The sequence below is a fragment of the Phalacrocorax carbo genome, chromosome 26 (assembly GCF_963921805.1).
Source record: "Phalacrocorax carbo chromosome 26, bPhaCar2.1, whole genome shotgun sequence".
In the NCBI taxonomy this organism is placed as follows: Eukaryota; Metazoa; Chordata; class Aves; order Suliformes; family Phalacrocoracidae; genus Phalacrocorax; species Phalacrocorax carbo.
Window position 1 is genome coordinate 2421102 of NC_087538.1, and position 27248 is coordinate 2448349.

Sequence of the window (27248 nt, forward strand, 5' to 3'; positions counted from 1 at the left end):
AGTTAAATCCTCTTGACAGGCGGAAGGAGGAGTTTGAGAAGAGAGCCTAACTGCGCAGGTGATTACAGTATTAGATATCGAACGCGTTTGGTTTGTCCCCAGCCCTTTCCCTCACACAAAATTATAGAGCCATCTCTGGTGCCTTCCTGTGGTCTGCAGCCAACGGGGAGCTGGGCATTTAATCCACACTCCTCTCCACGGGAGAGGTGGTTAAAAACTTCAGAGCTGTGCCGGTTGTAGCTGGGATAGAGTTAATGTCCTTCAGCGTCGCTGGCAGAGTGCTGAGGGCACACTGATGTTTCAGCTGCTGTTAAGTAGCGGCTCCGTGTCGCTAAGTAGCGCCTCTGCTAGTCAGGGGCCTCTCCAGCTTCCCGAGCTCTGCCCGACAGGTATGAGTGGCCGCGCCAGGGACCCCTCTGCCCGCCCAGCTCCATCAGGGGTGATGCCCAGGTGCGAGGGCAGAAGGAGGCCCCGAGCCGTGCGTCAGTCGGCCAGAGTGAGTCGGCCAGCGTCAGTCGGCCAGCATCGCCTGCCCGCACTCAGCTGGCTGCCGTCAGTCAGCGTCAGCGTCTGTTGTCGGGAGTCAGTCAGGACTTAATCCTGTCGGCACCGCTGACCCCCCGTCTGGGGTGTGGGGCTGAGCGCGGTGGTTCAAGTGCCGCCTTAGGCCCATCAGTCAGGGTGGCTGTGTCAGCCTTGGCTGGCAGCTGTCACCTGCGTTTGGGCACACGGTGCCGTGTCCTGCTCTGCTGAGGGCGGCTCCTCATTCCCTGCCTGCTTCAGCTCGTTTTCCTGCTTCCAAATGCCTGGGGTTTGCTGGTTTAAGGCAGTGAAACGAACTTAATCAGGCTTCCCTTAACTTTGTGTCTTCTGCCTAGTGAGCCGTCGGACAGAGCTTTGGAGGAAGAATGGTGACAAGCCCCTGCTGGTGGGGTGGTGTTTTACTGGTGTGGAGGAGAGGATACTTCAGTTGGTGGGAGCGAGTCCCCAAACCCCTGGGCCTGTCGCGTGGGCTGCCAACGTTTCCGCAGCTCCCCTCGTCGGGCGGCTGTTTGCAAGGGGTGTGTTTGAGCACTGGGGGTTCAGCAGCCGCCGGGCCCTGGCCCTGGGCAGCCTGCTCTGGGGGACCCTGCCTGCGCAGGGGCTGGACCAGCTGCCCCCAGGGATTCCGGAAGGCCTTTCTCTCCCTTGTGACTCCGTGACTCTGGAACTGGTGCTGCGAGGGGCCAGCGCTGTGGGAGCGCTGGGAACGTTGTCTTCCCTGGGCTCTGCCTCTGTCGGGACGGCTGCGTGTGCGCTCTGCCCTGAGACACTCGGCGCCTGCGCCCGCCTGTCCAGGTACGCCAAGCAGTGTGCAACAGAGCACACTTTCAGGAGTGACCTGAGGAGCTTTTGCTAGCTTGGCCGCGTTGGAGAGGGACTGCAGCTCCTGCATGCAGGAATAGTCGTGTTGGAGAATAACCACAGGAGGCAGCTGGGTAAAGGGGCTCTAGTGTCAAACGCTGATGTGCCTCGGGTTTGGGTTTTTTCATGTAAAGGGAAATGAAATCTGTGGTCTGCATCAGATACGGGATCGGGGCTGTTGGGGGCTGTATTTCTGGGGAAAATGTCACTGAGCCAGTCATTAATAGTAATTCAAAAAGCTCTATAATTGTGATCTTTCCCTGCTGTTGAACAAAGCGGATGCTGTTTTTCTCAACAGAGCATAGTTTTTCTTCCATTTCTTCTTCTTTGGCTTCTTCCCACTCTTTGTCCTCTTTCCTTAGACAATGTGACCCGAGCAGTGTCAGGCAATGGTGTCCCTTCTCTGACCACCAAGTAACGCTTCCCTGAGATCACTTTAGCTTCCACATCTGGCTGAGTGAAAGAGTGACACCCGTCAGCCTCAGCCTCCCTCCGTGCGAGAGTGAGCCTCTACGTGCACGAGGGAGTCCAGAGCTGACTGAGAGTGCCTTGGGTGCTGCCCTTTCTAAAAGCGAAGGGGTTTCTTGCAGCTCTCCTTGCAAAGTGAGTGTGTGGTTTCACACGTGCATGAGCTAGCAGGATGGCTTACGGCCACAGAATGGAGATGGGCAAATCCCCTCTCCTTCTCCCCGGTGCAGTGTCCTGCCTCCTTCCTTGTGCCAGCTTTTATGCTTGCTGGCTCTCTCTGCAACCCCGTTTCACTCTCTAAGCTGGTGGAAAGCTCTCTGCTCTTGTGGGTGCGTTCCCTGTCTGCCTGGGGAGTTAATGTGGCTCCTGAGGAGCTCTAAAACGTGTGCAGGTCAGGGCAAGGGAAGGCACATGGATACAGGAGCAGAAGGAAGGAGCAGATGGAGAGATGGGGGCAGCAGCAAGGCCTCTCTTTTGGTGGCACTGAAGTGAACCTGGTTTGTGACATCACGTCTGCAGCTGCGACTGACCGTATCTGTAGCTTTTCCTTCAGTAAGCCCGTAACATTGTTGGCCTTTGAATCTGACTTTCATGTACTACATGTCAGTCAACGGTGACATCCCAGAACACTGACTTGGCTGGATGTGATTCTGCTCAAACATGTAATTTCTCAACTTGTTCTTTCTTATTTATTTTCTGGAGCTTTTTAATGCAAAACTCACTCTCTGACTCGTGCCGCCTTGCTTGACTTGACTCCAGTGTCTTGGGCTTTTTCCCGTGTTGTTTATCCTGTCAGTACCCCTGCGTCCCTTTTTGTTGGTGATCTCGTAGGCATCAGAAAAGCAAAGGATTCTGCTTTTGCTCTGCTGTGAGATCCAAACCTGTCCTGAGTGCCCTTTTGTTAAGGAAAAGAGCCGCAGGAGGTGGACGGGAGATTATTCACGGCAAAGGGATGAAAGTTCTGTCAATCTGAAAAATGTCGATGGCTGTCAGGAGCCTCTTTTTGCATTTTCTTCTCTATTCACAGTGAAGAATGCGAGACCTCGCGGCTCAGGTAACGAGCAGCCTGCTGCAGTTTCCCGAGGTGACCATTCAGGCTCTTGGGGAAGATGAGCTCACCCGAGGGTCTGTGCTGCGTGGGCGGTTTTCCAGAGGTGAGCCTTTTCCTCGAAATTGGGTCTTGCTGTGAAGTTGTTACTGCCTGGAGGTGACCTGAGGCACGGGGTCACAGCATCAGCTGTGTCAGGTTGGTGCTGCTCAGGTGCGTCAGGTTTTGAGAGAACAGAAAGGATGAACTATGACAAAATGATGAAAAATGTTAACATTAAAACATTAGTAGAGTTAAACTTTGAAAGGACAACAGCCTGCGCCAGTCTTGAGCTATTAAAATAACACGGGCAAGTCAGTGAGCCCTCCTCAACTTCTAATGGAATGAAAGGCAGTTTTCAAAAAAGTCCTGGTGTGGTTTTGGGCTGTATTTATTGGTACCATCATAACATCCCGTGCAGAACTAGTTCTCCCACAGTGTTAGAGAGGCAGCCTCCCCTGCTTTTTCTTTCCTAGCCTGACTAAAAACAGAAGGAAGAGGAAAGCCCTGTTAGGCGCTGCAGCCAGGTTTGCAGAGCATTTAATGGGACGCAGAGGAGTGTCCCGGGAGAGCTGCTGAGAGCGGCTGAGCAGATGAGGTAGCTGACTTTGTCGGTGATCTGAAGGTAGAGCCGGGGGCCTGCCTGGGTGTCCGGGCTTCTGCTGAGACCATGTAGAATCTCTCTGTGTGACTGTAAGTGCAGTAGTTGAGTTAATACTCCCTTTGTGTTGGAAGTAGTTCAGTGAAACTAAATGTGCTAACTTCTCTCTGTGATCAGCGCGTGTAAAAGTTGAAATTGGCTCCCGCAGTGCCCATTTTGAGGTAATTCCTTGTTGAAGTCCAAATCCCTGCCCAAAGTGGGCGTGTGTCGAGCAAAGTTAGTAAAGTAGAAAAGAATTGGCTGAGATTTTGCCATATTTGAATTATGCTTTAGGAGTTGTATTCTCATATGTATTTAGATGATTTCTAGCAAAACCAAGCTGAATATGGTATAAAGACTAGAGACCAATCTATTGTAATCTTTATCCCAAACAAGCAGAATTCTTCAGTGCAGGAATGACAAGTCCAAATGCAAAATAATAAGGTGGTTCATTTTACGATGCATTGGTTGAGGATTCAGTGGGTGATTTTCAATAATCGACCCGAATTCGGTAAGCCTCTCTGGCTCTGTGAGGTACTTCTGTTGAAGCAAAGGGGCAGTGATTGTGATTTTCCCGTTGTTTTCAACCCTCTCCTGGGAGTTTGCTTTAGCCAGCCTTTTCTCTTCTTCCAGGGAGAGATGGGCTGGCCTGGCTGGCGTGTGGCCCTCAGCTGGAGGTCGTGAGCGCTGTGACGGGAGAGCGGCTCTCTGCACACCGTTTCAGTGGAGCCCGTGAGCAGCCTCCCACCATCCGCGTGGTGAAGGAGGTTTCCTGGCAGACGGGAACGGGGCTGCTGGTTGGCTTGAGAGAAGCAGAGGGAAGTGTTCTCTGCCTGTACGACCCTGGAACATCGAGCGTGGTTACAGCAGTAGTTCTGCCAGGAAGGGTAGGTGCTTTTTAATGGGGGAAACGTTGTCAGGTGCTGCATAACGCTGTTTCAGGAGCAGCTTTGGAGCGTCTCTTTGCTAGGACGTCCATTTTCTCTATTGTGTCATCATACTGTCACTGCAGAGTGTCCAGTCGAGAGCACCTTGATGTGAAATTATGGGGTTAACGGTACCGTTATCCTTTGAGTTTGCTGAGAGAGTCAAACAAGTTTTCTGGTTTTACAGTAGAGCACGTAGTTACCTCATTCTCCACTTTGACAAAAAGGCCTTGAAAACTACCTTTTTTTTTTAGCCAGAGTGACAAAGAACTCGTCCTCACCCTGCCTTTCAAGTGTTGGTAACATACATGTCCTGAATGGTTCATTATGTCAGAAATACTGTCTTTAAAACATCTTAGACTTCCATGGCTGTGCTGTAGCTGACTTCGGCACATTCCCAGGAGTCTCGGACTAGCAAGCAGGTGACTTTAGAGCAAAGCACATTTTTCTGTTGACTTAGGATGGGAAAAAACAGGCTTCACTGCGTTACCTGGCAGGTGGTTACAGACTGACTTTCAGCCTGAAGCCCTTGAACCTCTGCTTATTGCATATGGTGCTTGTGCCGGTGGGATACTCTGGTGTAACGTTGCTAATTTTCCCTGCCTTCTCTAACCCATAAACTCAAATGACGTCCTTTCCCCTCGGCTCCTTATCTGAGTGTAGACAAGAGTCACCTTAAGGTAATGGAACATCAAGGTTCCCTCTGTCTTTACCACCTTAGAATCTGCGACAGATAAATACTTCCGTATTACTCAGCTTTCCAGAGCGTGGTTTGGTTTGACTTGCTAGAATCCAGGCGGGGTTTGTTTGTCTGTAGCGCTACAGTGTGACTGCTGGCAGTGAGCGTTTGTGGGGTGGTGATTTCTAACGAGCTGAGCTGGGTTGGTGCTCCGCTGTGTGGGTTTGCCGATCGTCCTGATAAATCTCAGCGTTTGAGATGGAAAGGCAAGCTGTGTGCTGGCATAGACGTGCAGTCATTCAGACTTGTAAAAGCAAATCTGAATTGAAAACATTAACGGTATTAAATTGGTTTATAAGGGTTGCATGTTTCAGAGCTCTGGAATGGTATTTTCCCCACTCTTGCTGGTTTGTGTGAGGCAGAAGGGCAGCATGCAGAGTCAGGGAGCTGAGACAGGATTTCTGCGTTCGTTCCCAGAAGGAGCTGGCAGCAGTGTAGGAGAGCGTGCAAAGCCCAGCAACAGCCTAAGCATCTGTGTGTTATCTCAACAGGTTTTTTTCCATGCTAATTTCAAAGCACAGCACTATACCAGCTAGAGTGAAGAACATTAACTCTATCCCAGCTGAAACCATGACAGAAACAATATAAATTTGTCTCAAATACTGCGGGCACTTCTAGGAGTAGAATTCTTGTGGCCCAGGGGAAAGGTAAATTCTGTAGCAGATTGCCAGGCAGCGCAGTCACAGCAAGTGCTTGACACGGGAGAGGAGAGAACTTTGGGGCTTCGAGGTTTGGTCAATTTTTCCCCACCTCTGGGGAGAAAAACCAATATATTAAAAAAAAGGACTCCTTGTGGTGCTCACTGCTCTGTTCCGTTGTCGTGTAACAGGTTGCTGTTGATGTAAAGCTCCCTGGTGTCACTGTGTGACATTATGCAAGGAGGCTGAAGGGCAGCCCGTGTTCTTTTGTTGTGGAGCCTTAGTGCAGGAGCCCTCACGTGCTGGTGTCTCTGCTGGAGCAGTCAGGGCTGTCCCGGGAGGGGCTGCAGGTGCGGAAAGGTCTGTCTCCATCAGGGCCTTGTACTAAAGCTGCTGGCAGGCGGCTCCGCGTGTTACAGAGCAGCGTGCGCTTCTCCTCAGCCGGAGCTGGCTTTTGGCGAACCAGCTGCTGGGCTTTTTGCCACTGTTTCGGCACTGAAAACTTTTCTGCTTTCCCTGGTTGCTCTGTTGATTCTAAATGAGGACTGGTGTAGCTTTCCCTAAGCTGGTATCTCCCTTCCGCTCTCTGTAACAAGACTCCCTTGCCGTGGCAGCGGTGTGTCTCCCCTGCAACTTGGCCGCTGCCGCGTCTGACTGAGAGCCGAGATTTGCCCTAGTACCTGTTTGGCAAAGAAGGCGTGGGCTGTATCCCAGTGCTGACGGGCTGGGGGCCGTGGGAGAGCGAGAGTGAGTTTGGCCTTTCTTACTCCAGTCCCTTAAATACGGTCAAGTTTCTTGCATTTAACGGATTTTCTGTGTTGTCTTTGAGTTAATGGTTTCTAAGTAGAAAATGGAACTTGGTAAGCTGTGATAATAGACTGCACCATTGCAGTTGGAGTGAGCTCAGCGAAATCCCTGCAGGAAACCCCGTAAACGGAAGGCAGTAACGGATGTTTGTACAGGACATTTTTGGGGGTTGGTTGGTTTGTTTGTTTTGTCTGGATATAATTGGGATCAATGCTGTGTTTTTAAGTCTGAGAAACCTGTATTTACTTTCTTGCTTCTGATGGGCTGATTCTGGCTTCACTTTTGAGTGATTTCTATCAAAGCTCGTCAAAGAGCTTAAATACTAACTTGTAGTTTTCCTGTAGGTAACTGCTGTAGAGCCCATAACTAACCCCGGAGGAGCCAGCGCGAGGCCTTGGCACCTGCACCGGGCTCTGCAAGGGTTTTGTGGCGTGGCAGCGGTGGCGACAGATGTTGGTCATCTGCTTGTGGTGGACCTTGGTTTGGATGATCTCTCTTGCAGTCAGAGGGAGAATGAACCATCGGGTGAGCTTGCGGTTTCTAAACTTGAACGGAAAAGTAAGAAAACTTGTGTCTTTTAAATCAACAACACGCATCCCACTTTGAAGCTACTGCTGTGCAGACGTTTATGACTGCTGATGACAGGTGGCGGTTTGACATCGTCTGGCCCTGAAAGGATTAAAAATGGGAGTGGCTTCATACTCCTCCTAAGGTTACAAATACCCCCTCCCACCAGGGTCCCTCTGTCACGGTGATTCTCACCAGTGAGGGGTAGGAATCTGACCATCCGAGGCGGTGCAGCTGCCTGACAGGAAGGTGTGTCGGACGTGCCCTGTTTCCTGGGAATGTTCTTCTGCTTCTGTTCATTGACTTGGGGCAAAGTTGAGGCTTGTTTTTTAAAGTAAATATGCCTTACCAAAATCCCTGCATTTCACCAAACGGAACCTGTACTTGGTGTACTCGGATTGCATACGCTGTTTTTGCTCTTACAAGAGTGGCCTCGGGAGCTGGTGTCACTTCAAGTAGCTTCACCATGAGGCCCAAACTGCTGATGTGCAGAGCCCAGGAAGAATTTGTCTATGGAGGTTACGCTTTCACCTGGTTTTGAAATAGGAGCGAGGATACCTGTCCAGTCAGAGAGTTCCTATGTGCTCTGAGTGCGTACAAAATGGGAAGAGCAGACAAAGTATTGCATCAATGGGTATTTTGCCGGGGACGGTAGCATTAGTTTATACATGTTGTCACGTCAGTGTTTCAAATGCAACCTGAATGGCATAACGCATTCCTTTATTGTGTGGTTTTGTGCGTGTAGCTCTAGTAGTTGTCACCAGAATTGCTGCTGGAGTTCCACTAAGAAGAGAAATGGTGACCGGGGAAGGGAGACATCTCTGCCTTCAGTTACAGTGTCCTTCAGGAACAGCAATATCGACCCTGTGCTACATCAGCAGAAGCAACCAGCTCGCCGTGGGTTTTTCCGACGGCTCCCTGTCACTGTGGAATATGAAAACTCTGCAGTGGGAGTAAGTCGGCCTTTGCACTTGGTCACGCCTGGAGGTGCAGGGCTCTCAAGGCTCTGCTTGAGGAGGAAGTCTGTTAATTTAAAGAGCCCTTTTTCAGGGAGGGAAATGTGGAGTGTAATCTTGGCCTGTTTAGGAATCCCCTTCTGAAGTAGCCATTGAGCCATACCTGGATTCAGTGGGCCGCCTTCTGCCCAGCGGGCTGGGATTGTTCTCCTTATTGTGCCCGTGGGCTGAGGAACTGCGGAAAGCTCCCTTCTCTGGGTTCTGTCAAGCAGTTAGGGTGTGAGAGAGCTGCTTTCCATAAGGCAGTTTGTTCCACCAGCAGTATTCAGTGACAGCAGGAGTTGTGTGTGTTTCAATGAAAGAGATTGTAGACATTATTTCTCAGAAGCAGCTCCTGCAATGAGGGCACCCATTGAAAGGCTGAAGTATGTTAATGATGGGATTGTGGTGATCATATTCTTCAAAGCGTCCCGGTTGAAAGGAGTGAGACATGAAGGATCAAGAGCTGATCTGTGGCTGAAAAGACATTCTCTCCCACATTTCAGCCTCGACCAAAAGAGGGGACTGACCCATGCCAAGGCAGCGATGCATGGGAATGAAAGTCTGCTTGGAACACTTGGAGGGGGAATAAGGGTCATGTCAAGGGATAAGCAACAGAGAAATTAGGGAGATGATTTCAGCTCTGCCAAAGAGCAATCCCCCCTGGAATATCTGACCCAATTCAGATCGGGATTCACTTAAGCAAATCTGCAGTGACTCACCGGGAACTATTGGCGGCATGAATAGAGAGTGGAGGAATAGTGAGGTGGCAAGAATAGATTGTGAAGGTGCAAGGAAGGTTCAGAAGTCTGGAGGAGAAAGGCTTTAGATAGTCCAAGTAAAGAAACAAGACACTACTGGTGTTTGGCGCTGTTTTCAGCTTGTGCAGAAGAGAGGCTGCATTTTCAGTTCAATATTGAAGCAGGCGACAAGAGTAGGAAGAATCTTTTGCCTGGCAGCTGAAGGAATCTTTCATGTTCCTGCTCCGCAGGCAGAGGAGGAGATAAAGCCAGGTTATTGCCCGTGCTGGACAGTAATTTCCTCACCTCGTGGCTGTTGCATCAAAAGCAGTCGCTCCCGTGACGCCCTTGTTTGAGACGGGAGTGTGACCTTCTGTGCCTTGAGGAGAAGCACGTCAGGGGCTCTTTGCTCAGAAGATGCTTCTCCCCTTCTACAAACAGGCAGGGCCACCAGGCTCACCTGCTTTCTGTTTTTGTTAACCCTGCAGGCACCACTGTCAGCTTGAAGGAGGAAGGATTCCTGTCTGCGCCGTTACTTTTCAAGAGCCTGAGCACGATCCTCGCAACTGCTGCTACTTGTGGGCTGTTCAGTCGACGCAAGAAAGGTGAATAAAAGCTTACTATCGGCCACTGATTTTTTTTTTTTTTTGAGTATTTGTTCACCTAGAGTTGACCCACGTGTATTTGTTTTGTTGAATTAGCCGTGCAGGAGATTCTCTCCGGTATGGAAGGGGCTGACGGTGCGATTTGTACAGGATGTAACAGGGATGGAGAGGGACCTACTAGTTCCTCCCTGCTGAAAGGCAGCAAAGCGACAGTGGCTCTATTTCTGTGCTGGCATTCTTCAATGGCTTCCTTTGTTTCCTGATGACTGCTTCATGATTTGCCTGATATTCACACCGTGGTATGAAAATACCATGGAGCGCAGTGGAGGCTGCAGCTCCAGAGCACTAACGGTGCGGACCCACCAGCCTGCTGCCCCTAAAGGAGGAGGTGACAGCATGGCCGGTTCCCTGGTGCCAGCCTGAGCCTTGGTGAGCCAGCTCAGCTCGGCTGGCAGGGAAGGTGCTCAGCAGCCAAGTCGGTGGTTTCCTGCTGGGCTAATGACTGAAAGGAGGGTGTGGAAGGTGCCGTGTGTGCAGGGGAGGGACTGGAGCTTTGGTGGGAAGGGAAGGGGAGAAAGATCTGCCCCTTTCAGCATCAGCAAGCTATTTACTCAGCTCGGCTGCTCATGGAGTGGCAATCTTTTTCAGTTTGACTGTAAAGCAGTTTTGATTGCGAGCTCTTCAATGCCAAGAACTGTTCCCAACCATTTTTAGTCCATAGAACATCTTGAAGCTTCCAGATTGTATGGGTAGCCTTTGCCCCAGAAGCTGTTAGTGTCCAAATTTCCTCCTTTGTGGTTTAGTGGCTAAATGTGACCAATTCTTGGGTTTTGGGAAGGGCTGTTTTTCTTTTCAGTGAGACAGTGCTATTCAGGAAACCTCAGCCTAGACCTAAGGAAAGGGTAACGAGGACTATAAAGCAGCTTTGTAACCAAATGTCATCATTTGTACCTTTTCCAGTGAAGGCGATGCCGTGAGTTTACATCTGTTGCAGTTAGCGTTCGCAGACAGGAGGCGCTCGGCTTCAGGACAAGCCATGTACGAGGTAAGACGTGCACGTCCGTGAAAGGATGGAAAGAGTCCTTTTCCCTAAGGGAGTATCAGTGAAGTTGGCAGGGGGAATATTGACCATGACAATTCAGAGATGACTTAAAAAGAAAGAATCTTTTGCTGAGTCTTCCCGGGCACGGCCTTTGTCCATACTTTTTGAAAAGAAGTCGTACAATTTCATACCGCCGTGTCGTGTGTTCCAGCCAGGGCCGTCTGCAAAGAGCCCGTATAAATTCAGTTCCTGAAGAGGCAGCAGCTTTTACAAAGAAAATGATTCTTCATTTAAACACCAAGTGAATGGCCTGTAGGAAGAGAAGACAGGGCTTTGAGTAGCTCTGTTTAACCAAACTGCAGAGTTGAATAAGGTTCTGTCTGTCTCCCTTCCTTAAAACACGGGCGTACAGCTTTATTCTGTTCCGGTCTTCAGGTTTAAATTCTTGTTTTCCCTTTGAGCTCTGTCAGCAGGACTTCACAGGACGCTCACCTGCAGGGTCTCTTCGGTGCTGGTCCTGAAACTTAGTAGCTCTAAAGAGAACTCTTTCTACTTTTTGGCTGCGTTACCTACGAACTCTGCTCTTGAAGCCAGCAAAATACGCAAATACAGTAAAGAGTGGTCTGATTTGGTCAAAAAAGTATATGTAAATTTTGAGAAGTGGCTCCAAAGAGGTTGTGTTTAAAATAGAGATGAACTAGCCTTACCTCTCTGTTATCTAACAGATAGAAGACGCGTTTTTAGAACGTATAGTTTTATTCAGTGTTACGCCTGAAACCCTTGCAAAATCTTTTTGATGGGAAAGTAATCTTAATTCAGAGCATGTCTTTCCTGTTGAGGTGCGGTAGGAGAGGATCTGTGCTCTACAGCCTTGATATTTATTAGTAGTATTTCCTAGAATGGTTAAGAGAAAGCTTGCCTGTTCTCAGAGTAGGTGAGTTAAATGTAACATATCAGGTCATACGAGAATGGATTGTCTCATGCCAGTTCCTTCTAGAGCTGTGAAACTTTAGGAAACTTGGGTAGAATGAGGTACAAGCAATTTTTTTATTCTCTGGTAGGTTTTTGGAGATTTTTAGCTGCTTAGCTTTTGGTTTTGTTTGGTTGGTTTTTAATTGTAGAGCTGCTCTTTGTCCACAATCCACACACCCATGTGTTGTAGGGTAGAGCATTTGACCAAGTGCTGTATTTGGAAAGACAGTATTTCAGTCAATGCTTGCTTAGCAAATGGTGGTCTCAGAGGTTCCACACAATCCTGCTGGAGTTTCTGTAGGTCTCAAAGTAGTTGGCTGACTCTGTAGGAATTCGTGCCCCTAAACGCCTTGCCCACGTGCATGCCATGTCCGCCGGGTTGTTTTGCTGTTGGCTGCACTTGGTGAAGGCAGGGAGGCATATTTCACCCTTTAGTCCCTGAGGAGGTGAGAGGAGGAGCTGGCAGGAGCTGACGTGGTTTGAGAGAAGAGTGTGACTCAGTAAGACGTTCTCATGGCTACTCCCGAGGGATGGGCTTTCACTCTAGTGGTGTGTGCCTATAGATAATGCCTCGCAAGAGAGCTTTGGCTGCTGGAAGGCCGTGACTCCTCTAACTTCATCAGTTCTGTGATCAAGTCATGGAGCAAAGCGCTTTGCATGCCTATGTATGGCATTATTTCAGATCTCTCTTTCTAGATAAATACGTAGGTTTGTGAAGAAACCGGGATGGTGCAAGGAATTCTGCAAAACACATTTAGAACCAGTAATGCGAGGGAAATGCTCAGTTCTGAAAATGTGCAAAGCTTTTACGACCAAACTTACCCGTTACGGTTTGACACTCAGTTCTCTTGCTTGTCAGCTGTAGTTTCTCTTTGCCATCAGATTAAGCGCCTGGGAGAGATACAGTACAATATGCAGGTTCTATTAGACATAGACATTCTTTCCTACTGAGGTGTAATGTCTGCTTTTCTCTCAGAATGACCTTTCTCTCGCCTGTGATTTTTTCCGCAGGGTTTGGCATCCTGTGTTGAAAAGTACAGTTTGGATCTGACGGGTGGAGCCTTTCCCTTGAGAGGGCAGGGCAGCAAGGCCAAACTACTCAGCTGTCAGGCTGTAGAAATCTTTCCCAACTGCATTGACAGAGAAGACAGCGTTGATGAAGGTTTGTTCCTGATGCCCGTGTTTGGTTGTTCTAAACTAAATGGCTTTGGCATCCAAGCAGTGAATGCTGTTCCATACCCACAGCCTGAAAGTCTTCAGTATCTGTATAGACTAACTTCTTGGGCTTATTTCAAAGGAAAAACTGGGTGCTTAGGTTCTGTGGGACTTGTTAAAATAAACCCTATTTTTCCCTTCAATGCTTGCTGACATGCTGTAGCGATGTATGGTGGGGTCACCTCTATAACGCCTGTCAGTCATTTTATTCCTCCAGCTCTCGTCTTTGAACAGTAGGATCATCCCCTCCATTGCTTAGGAATGTTCCCTCAACTTTCTTTTTTCCCCTCTTCCAACCTATGCCTGCACCTGCATCCAGCTGGCGGCCGGTCACGAGTGCTGTTCCCCAGGGCTCGGTCCTGGGGCCAGGTCTGTTTGATACCTTCCCCAAGCACCTGGATGAGCCGGCAGTGTGCCCGCGTGGCCAGGAAGGCCACCAGCATCCTGGCTTGTATGAGAGAGAGTGTGGCCAGCAGGAGTAGGGCAGTGATCGTCCCCCCCTACTGGGCGGTGGTGAGGCTGCACCTCGAATCCTGTGTTCAGTTTTGGGCCCCTCACTACGAGAAAGATACTGAGGTGCTGAGTGTGTCCAAAGAAGGGCAGCGAAGCTGGTGAAGGGTCTAGAGCACAAGGTTTAGTTGGGATCTTAGGAAAAATTTCTTCACAGAAAGGGTTGCGAAGCAGTGGAACAGGCTGCCCAGGGAAGTGGTGGCGTCACCATCCCTGGAGGGAGTTAAAAGACGTGCAGACGTGGTGCTTTGGGACAGGGTTTAGTGGTGGGCTTGGCAGTATGAGGTTTACAGTTGGGCTTGATGGTCTTAAGGGCCTTTTCCAACCTAAATGATTCTACGAGTCTATGATCTGCCTGTGCACTTTGCCCTCTCTGTGTCTAATAGGTTCCTACACCTACAAGCTCTTAAAGCAATAGCTTCTGGCTTCCCTTGTCCGGATCGACAGTTAAAACTCCTCTGGTGTCTTTCATTCCCTTGCAATAATGAGATGTGCATCTCTGGGTTTGCACATCCAGTGATGCTCTGAGCACATCTCTGAGCCGGCTGCAGTGATAACTTTCACAGCCTTTTGTTTGGGTGTGTGAATGCCCTTCCCTCTCTTCTTACTGGCCTTAACTTATGTCTGCTGTTACAAAGACGACACTGGCGTGACTTTCTAGGCTATTTGTGTTTATTAGCTTTGTCTTAGTCCTGAAGAGGCAGCTTCCACCTCTTTTGGGGTGCCATCCTCTAACAACAGCGTGTCAAAATCTAATGAAAACCCCTTTGGATTTTCTCCACCTGTGGCATGATTCTGAGGAGAGGGCCTTCTAAAACCTTGTCAAAAACAACCAACAGGCGCACCCACCAAAAAACCCAAACCAAAACCAACAAAAAAAGCCCTTTCGGTCCCCTTTTCATGAAGTCTGAGGCATGGAAAAATGCCTGTCATTTTTCTGATGGCTCCTCATTAGCTTTTATCCAGAAACTATTCAAGTTGTATGCCCACATGAGCTTCTGTTGGATGTGGGTTGAGGTTAGAAAGGAAGCTGGCTTCTGATTTATGAAACTACTTGACATCTTCAAAGGCAGTTTCAGCGGCTCACACAAGTGAAAGGGCACAGGAGTTCACGATGACACGCAGTAAAGCGTGGGAGGCTCCCTGAGCAGCCCTGATGAACTCAGCAGAGAACAGAGACCCATTTTGCCAAATGACCTGTCTCCTGGTTCCCTGCTCTGTCAGGGTAAAGGATGCACCCCCCACTTTGCTCACATCTGGAGAATGCCTTCTCCCCAGAGACGACAGACCATGCCACTTCTTGAGAGAACCCGAGTGTAACATGGTCAATGTTTGATGTTAAACTCTTTGTTCCAACCTCCTGTTTGTTGGGGTTGGGTTTTGGTGTTTGTTTTGTGTGATAATTGTGTTCCTTCATTCTGACTGTGCTGGAAAGGAGCTATTCGTAACACCCGTAATCGAGTCGAATCTGGAAATTAATAATGCCAGCTGAGTGATCAAGTGTATACGACAAGAATTTGTATGCTTTCTAAAAGCAGCAATGTATGTTTTCCTAGGGTGGTGGGTTGTTTTTTGGTTTTTGTTTTTTTCTAACCATCTTGATGCACTCTTACTGTATGGGAGACTTGATTACCTGACAATTGTGTATTGGGTTTGTCTTAGGACGGATACAGGTTGAACTCGCAAAGGGGGGCAGCATGACTGAAACCTATCACAGAGGTGATGCTATGGTGTACATTTTTAAAATTCTTCTTAGTCAAGTGTTGTGTTTCATGAGTGACGTAACAGAATGAAGCCAAACTAGAAAGGGATGTTTTGAAAATGTCAGATAGATTGTATTTTCTCCCAATAAGAAACAATGTCTTGTCTTTTACAGTCATATCTCCTGACACCAGTGTCTCCGTCTTCAGCTGGCAAGTGAACACACGCGGCCAGGGAAAACCATCTACTTATTTGGGTGTATTTGACTTTGACTGCTGGTATGAGGCTCAAAAGCCAGGCTCACTAAGGTAGGTTTTTATGAAGCTGGTTTCAGTATCCCTCCCCATAATTCACTGGAAAGTCGGCGTTTAGCTTCTGCGCTTGTTTTCTTTCAGGCCAGAAGAATCCCTTCAGGACTGCCCCTATTTTGCACTGTGGTCACTGGACGCTGTGACAAGCACGACTGCTCCAAACCTCCTTCTGGATGTTGTGGTGCAGGAGCGCAGCCTAAGCTGGAGAGTTCCTCCTTCTTACCCACAACCTGAGCTGTGTTTTCATCCAAGCACCTATAATTTTGGTAGGTATTACACGGCTTTGAGTAGTGATAAGCTTAAACCGAGCTCAAATGCCATTTATTGGTTCTCCTGGTCACTGTTTGTCACGCAAAAACCCAACCAAACCGAAACACCCCAACCCCCCACCCACCCAACTGTGATGACGTTGTACTGACCAAGTGTGTGCTGTTGTGACACCTGCCTGACAGGCAGCTGGGTCTGGGGGTTGGGTGCTTCTGTAACGCAGCCCGTGAGGTGGTGCTGGTGATCAGATGAAATGACTCTGGGCTGAAGCTCAAAGCGCAGCACCTCGATAGCCCCGGAGGTAAAATTTCTACACTCAGCCATTATTTTTCTAAAAAAGGCTGTAAGTGATGTCATGAGGAAAACGGGTACTCAGTTGTACCTTTCCAGAGGTTGCTGTGACAAAAATGTAAACTGGTGCTACCATCACGGTGAGAGTATGGAATGTTGTCCAACGTTCGTTGTCTCTGCAGATGGCACGTGCCTGCTGAGCTCTGGAGTTGTTCATGTGACGTGCAGCGGCTTCCAGAAGGAGGTGAGCTTTTACTGTGTCTTTATGGAGAATGTCAAGAGATGGACCTTTCCTAAGCTTTTCATGGCGCTGCTTTCGGTGTCAGGGACCATTTAATGCTCCTCCTGCCCATCCACACGCGTAACTGCAATTGTACCCTGCCAGTTTTATCAAATGTAATGTTTGAGGTCCCCTCTTGGGAGTGTAAACCCACCGTTGCCTCCCGTTGAAGCACGATCAGGGACTGAATGTCTAGAAAGGAAGAGAGCGCTGCTCTAGGAGCAGGAAGAGAAAGTCGGGGAAAGCTGTTCCTTCTCTCTCATCAATGAGTGCAACTGCCTGCGTGGTCCTGAGTTCGGGTTTTGATCCCTGATGAGCTGGGAAAAGAGGACAGAATGGAGAAAAGGAAGCATCGTTCCCTCAGAACAACCTTCAGGCAGAGGAGCACTTGGTAGGAAGGGGAGAGCAGTCTTTCCCTGCCCTCATCTTCCTCTCTACTGGATTCCTCTCCAGATCTGTGGGGGTGCGTTGGGGCAAAGCGCACTTGTGCACAGTGTGGTAGCTAACATGAACGTCTTGGCAGGTTGGCCTGGCCCATAGGCTGTTTCTTTTGCAAGCCTGATGTAGGCTCTTCCATTCAGATTGGGTGATCTGATGTCAGCTCCACGTTGGGAATAATTGGGAAATGCAGAAATTTGTCATACCCTTTGCTGAATTGAGACTAGATCATTCAGAGGCTTGTTAGGGATTTGAGCAGGAATTGCTTGTGAATGTGAGTAAGACAAATCTCAGAATTAGGGGCAAGAAGCTTGGTTTGGGGTTTTGTTTGCCACCGTAAGTCGTACTCGGTGTGTTTCCTTGTCTGAGACTGGTTTTCAGAAAAAGATGGAAATCTGATGTGTGTATTTGAACGTGTAGAAATGGCTTTGAATGTGATGATTTTATTTAGAAGGGAAAGATACTTGTGAATGTGCTTAAAAAGCCAAAGAAAGAAGCAAACAAAAAGCAAAAGCCCTAAAAAGGACAATTTGATGAGGGCTCAGTCTTGGGCCCCTCGGGACAAGAAGGACATAGAGTTGCCGGTGCGTGTCCAAAGAAGGGCAACAAAGCTGGGGAAGGGTCTGGAGAACAGGTCTCATGAGGAGAGGTTGAGGGACCTGGGGTTGTTTGGCCTGGAGGAGAGGAGGCTGAGGGGAGACCTTATCGCTCCCTGCAGCTGCCTGACAGGAGGCTGTTGTGAGGTGGGGGTTGGTCTCTTCTCCCAGGTCACTAGCGATAGAACGAGAGGAAACGGCTTCAAGCTGCATCAGGGGAGGTTTAGGTTGGATATTAGGGAAAATGCCTTCACTGCAAGAGTGGTCAGGCCTTGGAAGAGGCTGCCCAGAGAGGTGGGGGACTCACCATCCCTGGAGGTATTGAAAAGACATGTAGACGTGGCATTTGAGGCCTGATTTAGGAGACATGGTAGTGTTGGGTTGACAGTTGCACTCATTGATCCTGGAGGGCTTTTCCAACCTTAAGGGTTCTATGATTCTATGTTTCTATGTTCATTTCACCTGGAAGAAGTACCAGAACACCAGCTGCACTAAGCTACTCCTTAACAGTGCACGTCTGTGCCTGCCTGTGCTTTGCCCTTCTGAAGGATCGCCACGGCATTAGAACACAGTGTTTGAAGCGCCTAAACCTGAAACCTATTAGAACATCAATGTTTCACTTCTTTTCTGTCATTTTGGGAAATGACAACTTAATGTTTGGGGTGTCGTAACTGCTTCATGTCTTCATAGCCTGGAAAGCTGCTTGATCTTGGCTTCACTGCTTCCATGCAAACGTTGCAGAGTTCTGTTTGTTCTGTCCCCTTCGCGCATTCCTGATGGCAAACTTCTCTGCACCCCATGTGCCATGGGTATAAGCAGGGCACGTTGCTGGGAATAGTTAATTGGAATGCAGTAAATTGAGAGGATAATGCAGAGGCATGCAAATAAAGATTAGAATTAGCCTTTGGGAAGTTGATGTGTCAGGGGAAAAATTCCATGTGCTCCTCACAGCAACAAGCAGCCCAGCCTGTGATGCCTGAGTGAGTGTAGGGTTAGAAACAAGCACTTACTGTTGGTGGTTGGGATGTTGACAGCAGGTGGGATTCTCCTTTGATTTCGCCTGTTACTTTTAGGAGGAGCAGTTAGACGCGGTCTTGTCAGCTGCTGCCCAGACAGGTTCTGTAGGGCTTCTGACTGGCTGCATTAAGCTTTGGACATCTAAAGGTAAGACTTGTTATGTTTTTTTTATGTTGCATGGTTTCTTCGTTTGGAATTCTTGATTCATTTCTTTTTTGTTCTCTCTTTTTAAAGAGCAGCCAAGTTCTGCTGCTAATTTACAGTTTGCCCTTGACTGGACATGGAGCAGGGTGATCTATACACAACACGAATTTGATGACATATGTGAGTACTAGTGCAGCCATGCTGCAAACCTAGAATCAGTCTTTCCAGTTGAGCTCATTCAGTGATCTGCTGGTAGATGGTCTTGCCCGCAGATCTGGAAGTGCACTTTGAAACTCTGCAATGGCTCTGTAGGCTAACGATTTCATACCTGTTCTTGAAAAGGTGTTGCGCTGTTTGACGGCTCCTGCAGCTCCACTGACCCGCAGAGGTTACAGGCTCTGCAGCACCGCCAGTTGCTTTTGAGCAACCTTAGCACAGTCTTGAACTGTTTTCTAACAGAGGCACAAGAGCTCGCCGGAGAAGGTTTGTCACAGTATTTCTAACTCTCTGGTATGTCTTATGAAGATTTGGAACGATGCTGGGGCTGTAATTGTGGAAAGAGGAGCTTCTGTTGGTTTTGCTGATTGGCAGAAAGTCAGATGTAGCGGGGAGAAGGGGCTTAAATGGGAGGGGTTGGGGCTGCCACTTACCGCGCGTTGAGCTCAGGGCAAGAGTTTGTTGGGGAGCTGGTGCGAGTGGGTGGGGAGGCTGCGGTCAGCAAGGAGCTGTGCAAGCACCCGGCTTGAAATTACAGCAACGGGATGTGGCACTGTGACAAATACTCCCTTTGATTGTCAGCCAGCAGTGCGTGATTGCATGCAAATATTGGATTGGAAATGACTAAAATCAGAGAGGAAGCCTAAATGAGTAACATGTAAAGTGAGTTGCATGAGTTTCTGTAGCTGTTTCTATTAGAACTTGTTCCTGGCATATTGAGGAGAAAAGAGAAAATCCCTTTGCTAGAGTAAACGTCTCTGCTACGTGAAGAACAGGTGCCTTATCCATGAGTGGATTTAGTAGTTCCAACTTCACTTTTTTTTATTAAACCTTTAGTGAATCTTCTTCTTTGTAAGGGTTGCTTGTGATTGTGGGCTTTTACTTCAGAGAAGGACGTGATACGGAGTGAAAAATGCACAGGCAAAGATTTCTACCGTGTTATTTTTCTACTTTCTCTTTAGTGCAATGAGGGGAGCTTTATAAAAAACAAAAGAAATTGCACACCAACAGTCCTCTTAAGCTTCTTTTCATGTTTTGCAGACTTGACAAATAAGCTGGCGGTGACCAGCCTCGCAGCTTTGTATGCACGAGTGGTCCTCTGGTTCTGTGGGTCCCGCCTCCTGCCCGAGGGCTCAGGTAAGCCTAAACTGTCACGCGTCTGTAGCAGTCAGTGCTTCCTATGAACACCTGCTTCCCCATGGTTTTGTCAAGGCTTCATCAATACCAAGTCGTGCCCGTTCAGTGACAGCAGATGCTGAAGTTCTGCTGCTGAAATTGAGATTTCACTGTTTTTTCAACTACGTCGTGTAGAATGATGGAAGCAGTTTCTTTCCGGGGTGTTTCTCAGAAACAGCACTAAGCCTCTGAGGGAGGGAGTTGCTCGTGCCCACAGCTTGAAATCTTTGGGATTGTAAACAAGTAACTCCTAAAGCACCAACACGGGAATGCTTGATTTTACAGTAAAAGCCTGACGTGCGTGTTTTGAACTTTTTAGGGATTGTTTGAGGAAAAAATACACCTTGGAAATAGTTCATCATTTGGATGGGTTATAAATCCTATTGTCAGCCTTAACTGTCTTACGCATGTTCACATGACATGTTTAAAAACCCATTCCCTTTGAGAACTGGGGGTTTTTTTTTTAGAGTGAACTTCAGCTGACACTACATGTTCTGGATGCTACATCACCTGTAAGCTTGAAATGGCACTTAGGACAAGGAGGAATTGAGTCCTGTGTCGTAGGTCTCTTTTAGCAAAGGCAGAAGGAGGCTGGGCTTCTTTCAAAGTCGGAGGCTGGCCTGTGCTTTTGATGCTTAGCTTGTGTGTTCTTCTGTCTTTTTAGTCAAAAACTGTAGGTTGAAAATGTGATATGACTTCTTTAACTTACTTCTTATTTATTGCCTGTAGGTGATGAGATGCGTTTCTCTAGACCTTTCTACAATTATCCTCTGATTCGGAGCTACTACGCTGGTCATCGACAGCAACTGGAGCGTTTATCAAGGTAGGACGTGCAGGAAAGCTCTAGAGCAGTTCCACTGCAAATTCAGAAGCGGCAGCGAGTGGCTTTTCCATCAGCAGCTGTATTTGCTACGCTTCATGCATTTGCTGGCAACACTCTTGACTGGAGTGATGCGTGTGTCCTGCTGAACAGAGAGGTTCCTCTCCCGTGTTGAAATGTTGATATATACCTCTGCTTAGTGCCCTTTGTTGGTATCATCATTGTTTTGACGTGCACGTAATTCATTGGCAATTCTGTGTCATTTGTTACCACTGGAAAAGGTCGTGTGGTGAGGACAGGATCAGTCACGGCCAGGTCAGCAAGGCACGGCCTTTGCAGAGCAATTGTTCTGGACACAGAAGAAAGCGTGTTTTAGGAAAAAAAAACAAAAAAACAAAAAACAAAAACAAAGCAAAAATAATCTCTCTCAATGACCAGTGACAGATGGCGATAAGGGGATTGGCCCAAATCTCCCACTCCCAAGCACCGCGGTGTCGTTGAAGGAGATGGGCAGAGTCACATGCAGCTGGCACGGCCAGCGCTCTCCTGGCGACTGGATAAAAGCCCCTTCCTCACGGGAACTCCCTTTCCTGGGCTGGCTCACGAGCATAATGGTGATGCGCCTTGGGTTAGGTGAGAACAGATTTTTCTTTGGCAACTGTTCTGTAACCTAAAGAAAGTCCTCAAGTAGCCGTGGCTGTGGCACCGTGAGCAAGGTGCAGCAGGAGGAGTCCAGGTGGAAGCTGCTCTATGTCAGGCGCTGGCTTTCAAGCTCCTCTTCCTGCGCGTCCTTCTCAGGTAACTCTCGTACAGGCTCACGGGCTCCTTAGAAGCACCACCTCCAGCGTGCTGCTTCTGCTCGTCCTCCTCGGGAAATGAAAGGCTGCCGTCGCAGCCCGCAGGAGCCTGCGATGGGCTTCTGAGGAATGCAGTGTTTCACAGGCCAGCCCTCCGTCACTGTGATGGCACGTGCAGAGGCGCAAACGTGCTGCTTCAGGGGATACCAGAATTCAGCTGCGGGCTCAGCTTTCTGACCGTGACTGTTTTTCAGTAACAGAAGCGAGGTGCTGAGACCAAAGCCTGACATTGCCGTGCTGTGGTCTCACCGCTGTGTGTGGGAACGCTCCCGCTGGGGGCGTGAGGTTTGGGGTAGCTTTGCTCACACTGCCCTTGTATTACAAGTAATGCGGCACAAAAGAAAAACTGAAAACTAAAAGGTCGCTGCAACTTTCCCCTTAATAAGGGAGCTTTTTGGATTCCTATTTGGAGCTCCTTTAATAATTCACTAGGATCTAATGAGCACCTTTCACCTGACTCCGAAATTTCTTTCCAGTCTATTTCAAGTCACGATCATGCCTTTGTCTGTTTGTTCCTTTCCTGGAGTCGTGGGAGCTTTAGCTGGGTTTGTTTTGGCTGGAGGAAATCTGTGACACCGAGAGGCCGGAATTAGTGTTTTCCTCTGTCAAATCCTCGCTACGTTTTGTTCCAGAGGCAAATGGGACTCTGACTGCCTGATGATCGATGGGATGGTTTCCCAGTTGGGAGACCAAGTTGAGGAGATGTGGCGGAGAGAGGAAGGAGGAACTGGGAAATACCCACCTCCTAGTTTACAGGTGAGTGTTGTGTTCCCTGAAAACAACCACCACCACCACAAACCCCAGCCCCAGCCCAGCCCTCCCCCAAAGCCAATGATTTCTCAAAGAGAGGAGTTTTAAAAAGCTTCTACCTTTTCATTCCAGGCACTGCTGGAGCTCTATTTGCTAGAAGGCGTTGAAGAAAGCCACAAACATGCAATCGTATCCCTTGGAGTTATTTCTGTTACACCTCCAGTATACGCGCATCAGGGGTCTGAAATGTCTGTCACCTACGCGTTCGATGCATTTTCTAATTTGTGCTTCAAACACACTGCGGATGAACACGTGTAGTTAAGAATTAAGTCGCAGACAGAAGCATTGTTTGATTTCTTTGTACTGTGGATTGTTTAGGAATTTTTAAAATGTTTTGTTGCAAAGTCTTTTCTGATGTGAGAAAACAGGTTTACTAAGCAATGTTAAAGGTAGAAAGCTCCCCTAGATTGTCTCAAAATGTAAACTGTTTTTCATTTTTGAAGCACCCACAGCTGTAGCAAACAGCTGCTTCCTCGAGCGATGCACTAGAATGTGCTGCTTCAGAGCAAAAGGATTTCTGACAGCGGTGTACCAGGACCTGATGTTGCTGAAATCATCCATTTTCCAGCACAGCTAAGAGGGCTTGCTTTTGTGCTGTTACAAGTGCGGGCACACAGAATAATAGAGAGAGAGAAGGGAAAAGTCGTTGGGCAGAAACTGAACTTTTAAGCTGCCGAAATACACTGTGTTGCTTTGGCTGTGTGTTGCCTGACCCGAGAGGGGAGCCTAGAGAGCAGGGGCTTTAAAGCTGTTGCACCCCGGAGCTCTCTGATGAGAACAGACCCCCCAAAACAGCTGTCAGAAAGAGAGAGTGACACTGCCGATGAGTGATCCACATACTGGTTTAAATCCAGTTTTAATCATGCAGAGCTAAGCTGTGCTGTAAGGACACCCTAATTTCACTTGTTTTATATACGCTGGAAAGGAGGGAAGAAACCAGCTGTAGAATTTGTTTGCTTTAATAATCAAGCATTGGCCGTTCTCGTGTTTTGAATGTCCAGCTGGTGGCTCCAGTGACTAAAGAGGGAGCCTGTGTTTGCAACGGAACTGTTTAAATATCGAAAGGCAACCTTTCTGAATGCCTTAGAGAAATCAAAGAGTCTGTCTTTCTGGTTATTTATTCAGAATGCAATTTTGTTGTTAGGGCCTGACTATCTTCAGGTTGCAACAGCATGAAATGGCAAGACTAATACATGAGTATTTTCTGCGTCCTACCACTATGATATTCTTATTTCCTTTTATTATCTATTAATGTTCTATTAACAATAGTAATAATGTTATTTCATGTGATAAATTGTTGGTCTTGCAAATCTATTAGCCTTAATTAGATACTTGATATCAGACAATTTACTTGCTGCTAGACATCACGCATCCCTTTCCGAACAAAACAGAACCTTCCGTCAACTCCTTCGCAGCTGCCTTTGCCATCCCTTCGGGCCTTGTTAAGCTTATTCGAGGTTTTTGGCTTCTAGACCACAAGGACTATGATGTAAGTATGTGACAGTTTAGTTGGGCACACATTGCAATACAATGCTATGATCTATCAAATGATGTAAAAACCCTGGTGCTTAGCTGATACCAGGTGATAAAACATGGGAAGCTTCTTTTTTGTAATGCTGCTTCAGCAGCACCTTCAGCAATACGTGATGGTCTGCAGTTTGGTTTTAATTACGTTGAGAGGAAATGGATTAAGACAATGAAGAAGTCAGCGTTAATGCTTGACGTGTGACTTGCCAAAGCCATCTGTTCAGGTTGTTCTCAGCAGAGCAGTCGAGCACTTTCTCAACAGCAGTGGTTTGGGCACTTTAACTATTCAAACTGCCATCCTGGCAGCAAGACTTGAGACAGAAGACCGCCAAAGTGACTCTTCAATCTAATTCATGTTCTCTCTGATGCTGAAGGTTGTTCTTTGCCCGTCACAATGTTAATATAACCTGTTTGCCTGGGAGAATGACTTGTCTTTATGAGAGGTGATGTTTGCCTACGGAGATTTGGTTATCCTGGCCAGGTGTGAATCACTCCTGTCAAAGGACTCCCTTTGTTCTGTACGGCTCACGGAATATCTTTTTTCTGCAGACACTTCAGCATTTATATTTACCTGTCCGGTACCAAGCCCTTCATTAGTCACCATCTAAGTTTATTCAACAGAGATTCACCCTCACTGAAGACACTTTTGAATCGTTTTGTTGTGCGCGTGTGTGTCTCTATATCTTAAGAAACCTGATCTCTACCTTCTGCAGAGCTCCCTGGCCCTGCTGCTTGAACCAACTGCAACCAAACCTGTGTCGTGGCAAGACGTGCGAATTCTTCAGTCCCTCATGTGCCAAGGAGAGCATAGGCGAGCCCTCAGATACATGCAGGTGATGAAGCTCTCGGCCTCCAGCTGTAGCGAAGTGCGGCTTTTCCTCACTGTGCTGTTGTCCAATAGGTAAAGAAATATCTGCCACCATTTTGGCACTCAAATACTGTGAGAGGTGGAGAACAAACACTAAAAATCACAATCCCCTACACTTCCTTTGAACTTTGAGCACAATATCTGGGGGGCATCTTTTTGGTGATACCATTAATATGCCTTTACGTCTCACAAAATTAACTACAGGTGCATGGCGGAGGCTTGGGCTCTGCTGCAGGAGCACACCACTCAGTTAAAGGAGGAAGAGCTATTAAAAGACATGTATGACATCTGTCAGGGGATGGGACTAGTGGAAGACTTCCTGAGGCTGCCTTTCACAGACTCTGAACAAGTAAGTGTGGGCAAGAGGAAAATCTGAACCCCGTCTTTGCCAAGAGAAGAGGCAGGGTCATCATATATGTTTTCAAATGTGTTATTTCTCATAGAAGTGTTTGGAGAAATTTTTACGGACTCATGAGATTCTTTTAGTCCGGCATCTGCAGCGTGCCAACTGTACGGCAGCCCCACAGCTGAACCAGGCGATGAACGTTCATCTCATGGTAAGCGTAAAAGTCCTGCCAAGTGTGCAAGGTTCTCTTAGGGGTTACTAACTAGATTTAACAGTGCTCAATAAGAATCCTGCTTTCTTTATCACACCCTTCTTTGAAATACTTGCAATAATCATCTGCACCTTTCGTTACAGCTGAACCTAAAAGTTGAACAAAAAATTTCACTTCTCCAAAGCGACCCTGTGAAGTTGGAAATTCTGTGTTCCAGGCTGTTGTTGGCTCCACGTCAAATAGTTTGTTTGTGTCTGAGGATTAAATAAGTGTCGTGGTTTAGCCGGCAGCTCAGCCCCACACAGTCGCTCGCTCACTGCCCCACTGTTAGATGGGGGAGAGAATCAGAAGGGTAACGCTCGTGGGGTGGGATAAGAACAGTTTAATAATTAAAATTAAAAGAAACAACAGTAGAAATGCAATGTAAAGGAGAACAACGAGAGGCGCAAAGCCCCGCGGGAGGGGGGAAGGGAGGGGAGAGGGGGAACGAACCGCCGAAACAAACCACACGCGCCGCAGCCGCCCGCCGACCCGATGCCGCGCCGCCTCTGCGCTGCCACTGCCCACCCTCAATATACTGGTCATGGTGTCACATGGTATGGAATGAACGTGCCATTGGCCAGTCAGGGTCAGCCGCCCCACCATGGCCCCGCCCCTCCCAGCCCCGCCCCCCCGCCACGCGGCAGAGCGCAGGAAGCCGGAAAGGCAGCCGCCCCCCACAGTGAGGAGAATTAACCCCTTCTCATCCAAAACCAGCACAATAAGTATCTTTCCTGTCAGCCACTCTTACCATTCAGATATTCAGGCACGTACGTTATGTAGGAACGTTCGGATGATTGGAAGTTGTTTGGGTCACTGTGGAATGAAGAGTGTGTTGTATGTCATCTTCTGTATCTCACACGCAGCTCTGGGTGCCAACCCACAGGCAACATTTGCATCATGGGTTGTTCTTTTTATTATTTCCTCAAGTTATAGCGTGAGGTCTGCAATTCCACAGCTTTCGTTTTACCACTTTTTGGACAGAAATTCTTACCTAACTTCTGAGTCTCAAAATAGGCAGGTCAAATTCTGTGTTATGGGAACTTCTGTTGTGGTTCTGTGATCCATCTGCTGCTTTCCAGAACCATAGTTTCCCAGGGAAGCAAACTTGTGGGGTGGTTCTGGAAGGTTGAGGTCCTGCGTTTGAAAGCTTTCATCCCGGGGGAAGGGGTGTGTAGGCAGCTTTCTCTTCCTCATTTTAATCCTCACTTCCTCTTGTCCAACGTAACCCGCCGCTGCCCTGGAGATTCAGTCACCTCGGGCAGTGGCGTTTCAGGAAAAACAAGGGAAAGGCACTATTTTGTCAGCCATGTGAAGCTTGTGGGTGCTGACAAGCGTGTCAGAATGAGGTTCTGCAGGGTGCCGGCATGGTTTTAACTTAAAGTTGTAGGTTCTGCTATTATTCTAGTCTTCCTTCCGCTTGGCTAAAAATTCCGGGTGAAGCTGGTGTGTGCTGATGGGCAGAACTGGCTGCCGCTCTGTGCAGGGGGTGTATTTTACTGCACCTGTAGAGGAAACATATTCCCTAATTCGAAATAGCACCGACAGCTCCGTGCTATGAACTTCTTGTAACATTTAACTTCTTGCTTTACGCTTCTCGTTCATCAGAACGACTGTGCTCCTCGCTGGAGACAGAGAGCAGTTGCCAGAAATTCTCTCTCAGCCCAGCACGGCAAGACCCTTCCTAGAGGTCAGAGGCAGCTGGCTGTAGAGAGAGCCAAGCCTTACCATCTGCCTTCGTCCGGACCAAGAGAAGGTAATTTTTAGGGGGGGAATATAACGCACAACTCACCATCGCTTTGATTGCACAAGGCTGATCGTTTTTCCCTCGTGCTTTACAGCTGCAAGACCAAAGCCAATCTCGACAGTAACAAAACCAGCTAATGCAGGACATGTGCATCCAAGGGCACCTTTCAGCAGTCGTGTGTTGGCCAAAGTTAGAGAGTTATGGGTAGGAAACGAGCAGAAACCCAGTTGA

General features: G+C 48.2%; 1 protein-coding gene across 1 annotated transcript; it reads left to right on the forward strand.

Annotated features, from left to right (window-relative positions):
- Nucleotides 1-2905: 2905 nt before the first annotated feature.
- LOC135317483 (protein ELYS-like) lies at nucleotides 2906-27248 on the forward strand. The gene is made up of 24 exons (XM_064473776.1): nucleotides 2906-3026; nucleotides 4233-4486; nucleotides 7054-7234; nucleotides 8022-8229; nucleotides 9500-9616; nucleotides 10577-10661; nucleotides 12642-12792; nucleotides 15232-15364; nucleotides 15452-15633; nucleotides 16108-16178; nucleotides 18322-18403; nucleotides 18491-18580; nucleotides 18743-18887; nucleotides 19388-19392; nucleotides 19658-19753; nucleotides 20522-20615; nucleotides 22102-22225; nucleotides 22352-22408; nucleotides 23622-23768; nucleotides 24520-24707; nucleotides 24879-25023; nucleotides 25118-25231; nucleotides 26879-27026; nucleotides 27112-27248. The coding sequence occupies exons 1-24, from the start codon at nucleotides 2906-2908 to the stop codon at nucleotides 27246-27248; spliced, it is 3075 nt and encodes a 1024-aa protein (XP_064329846.1).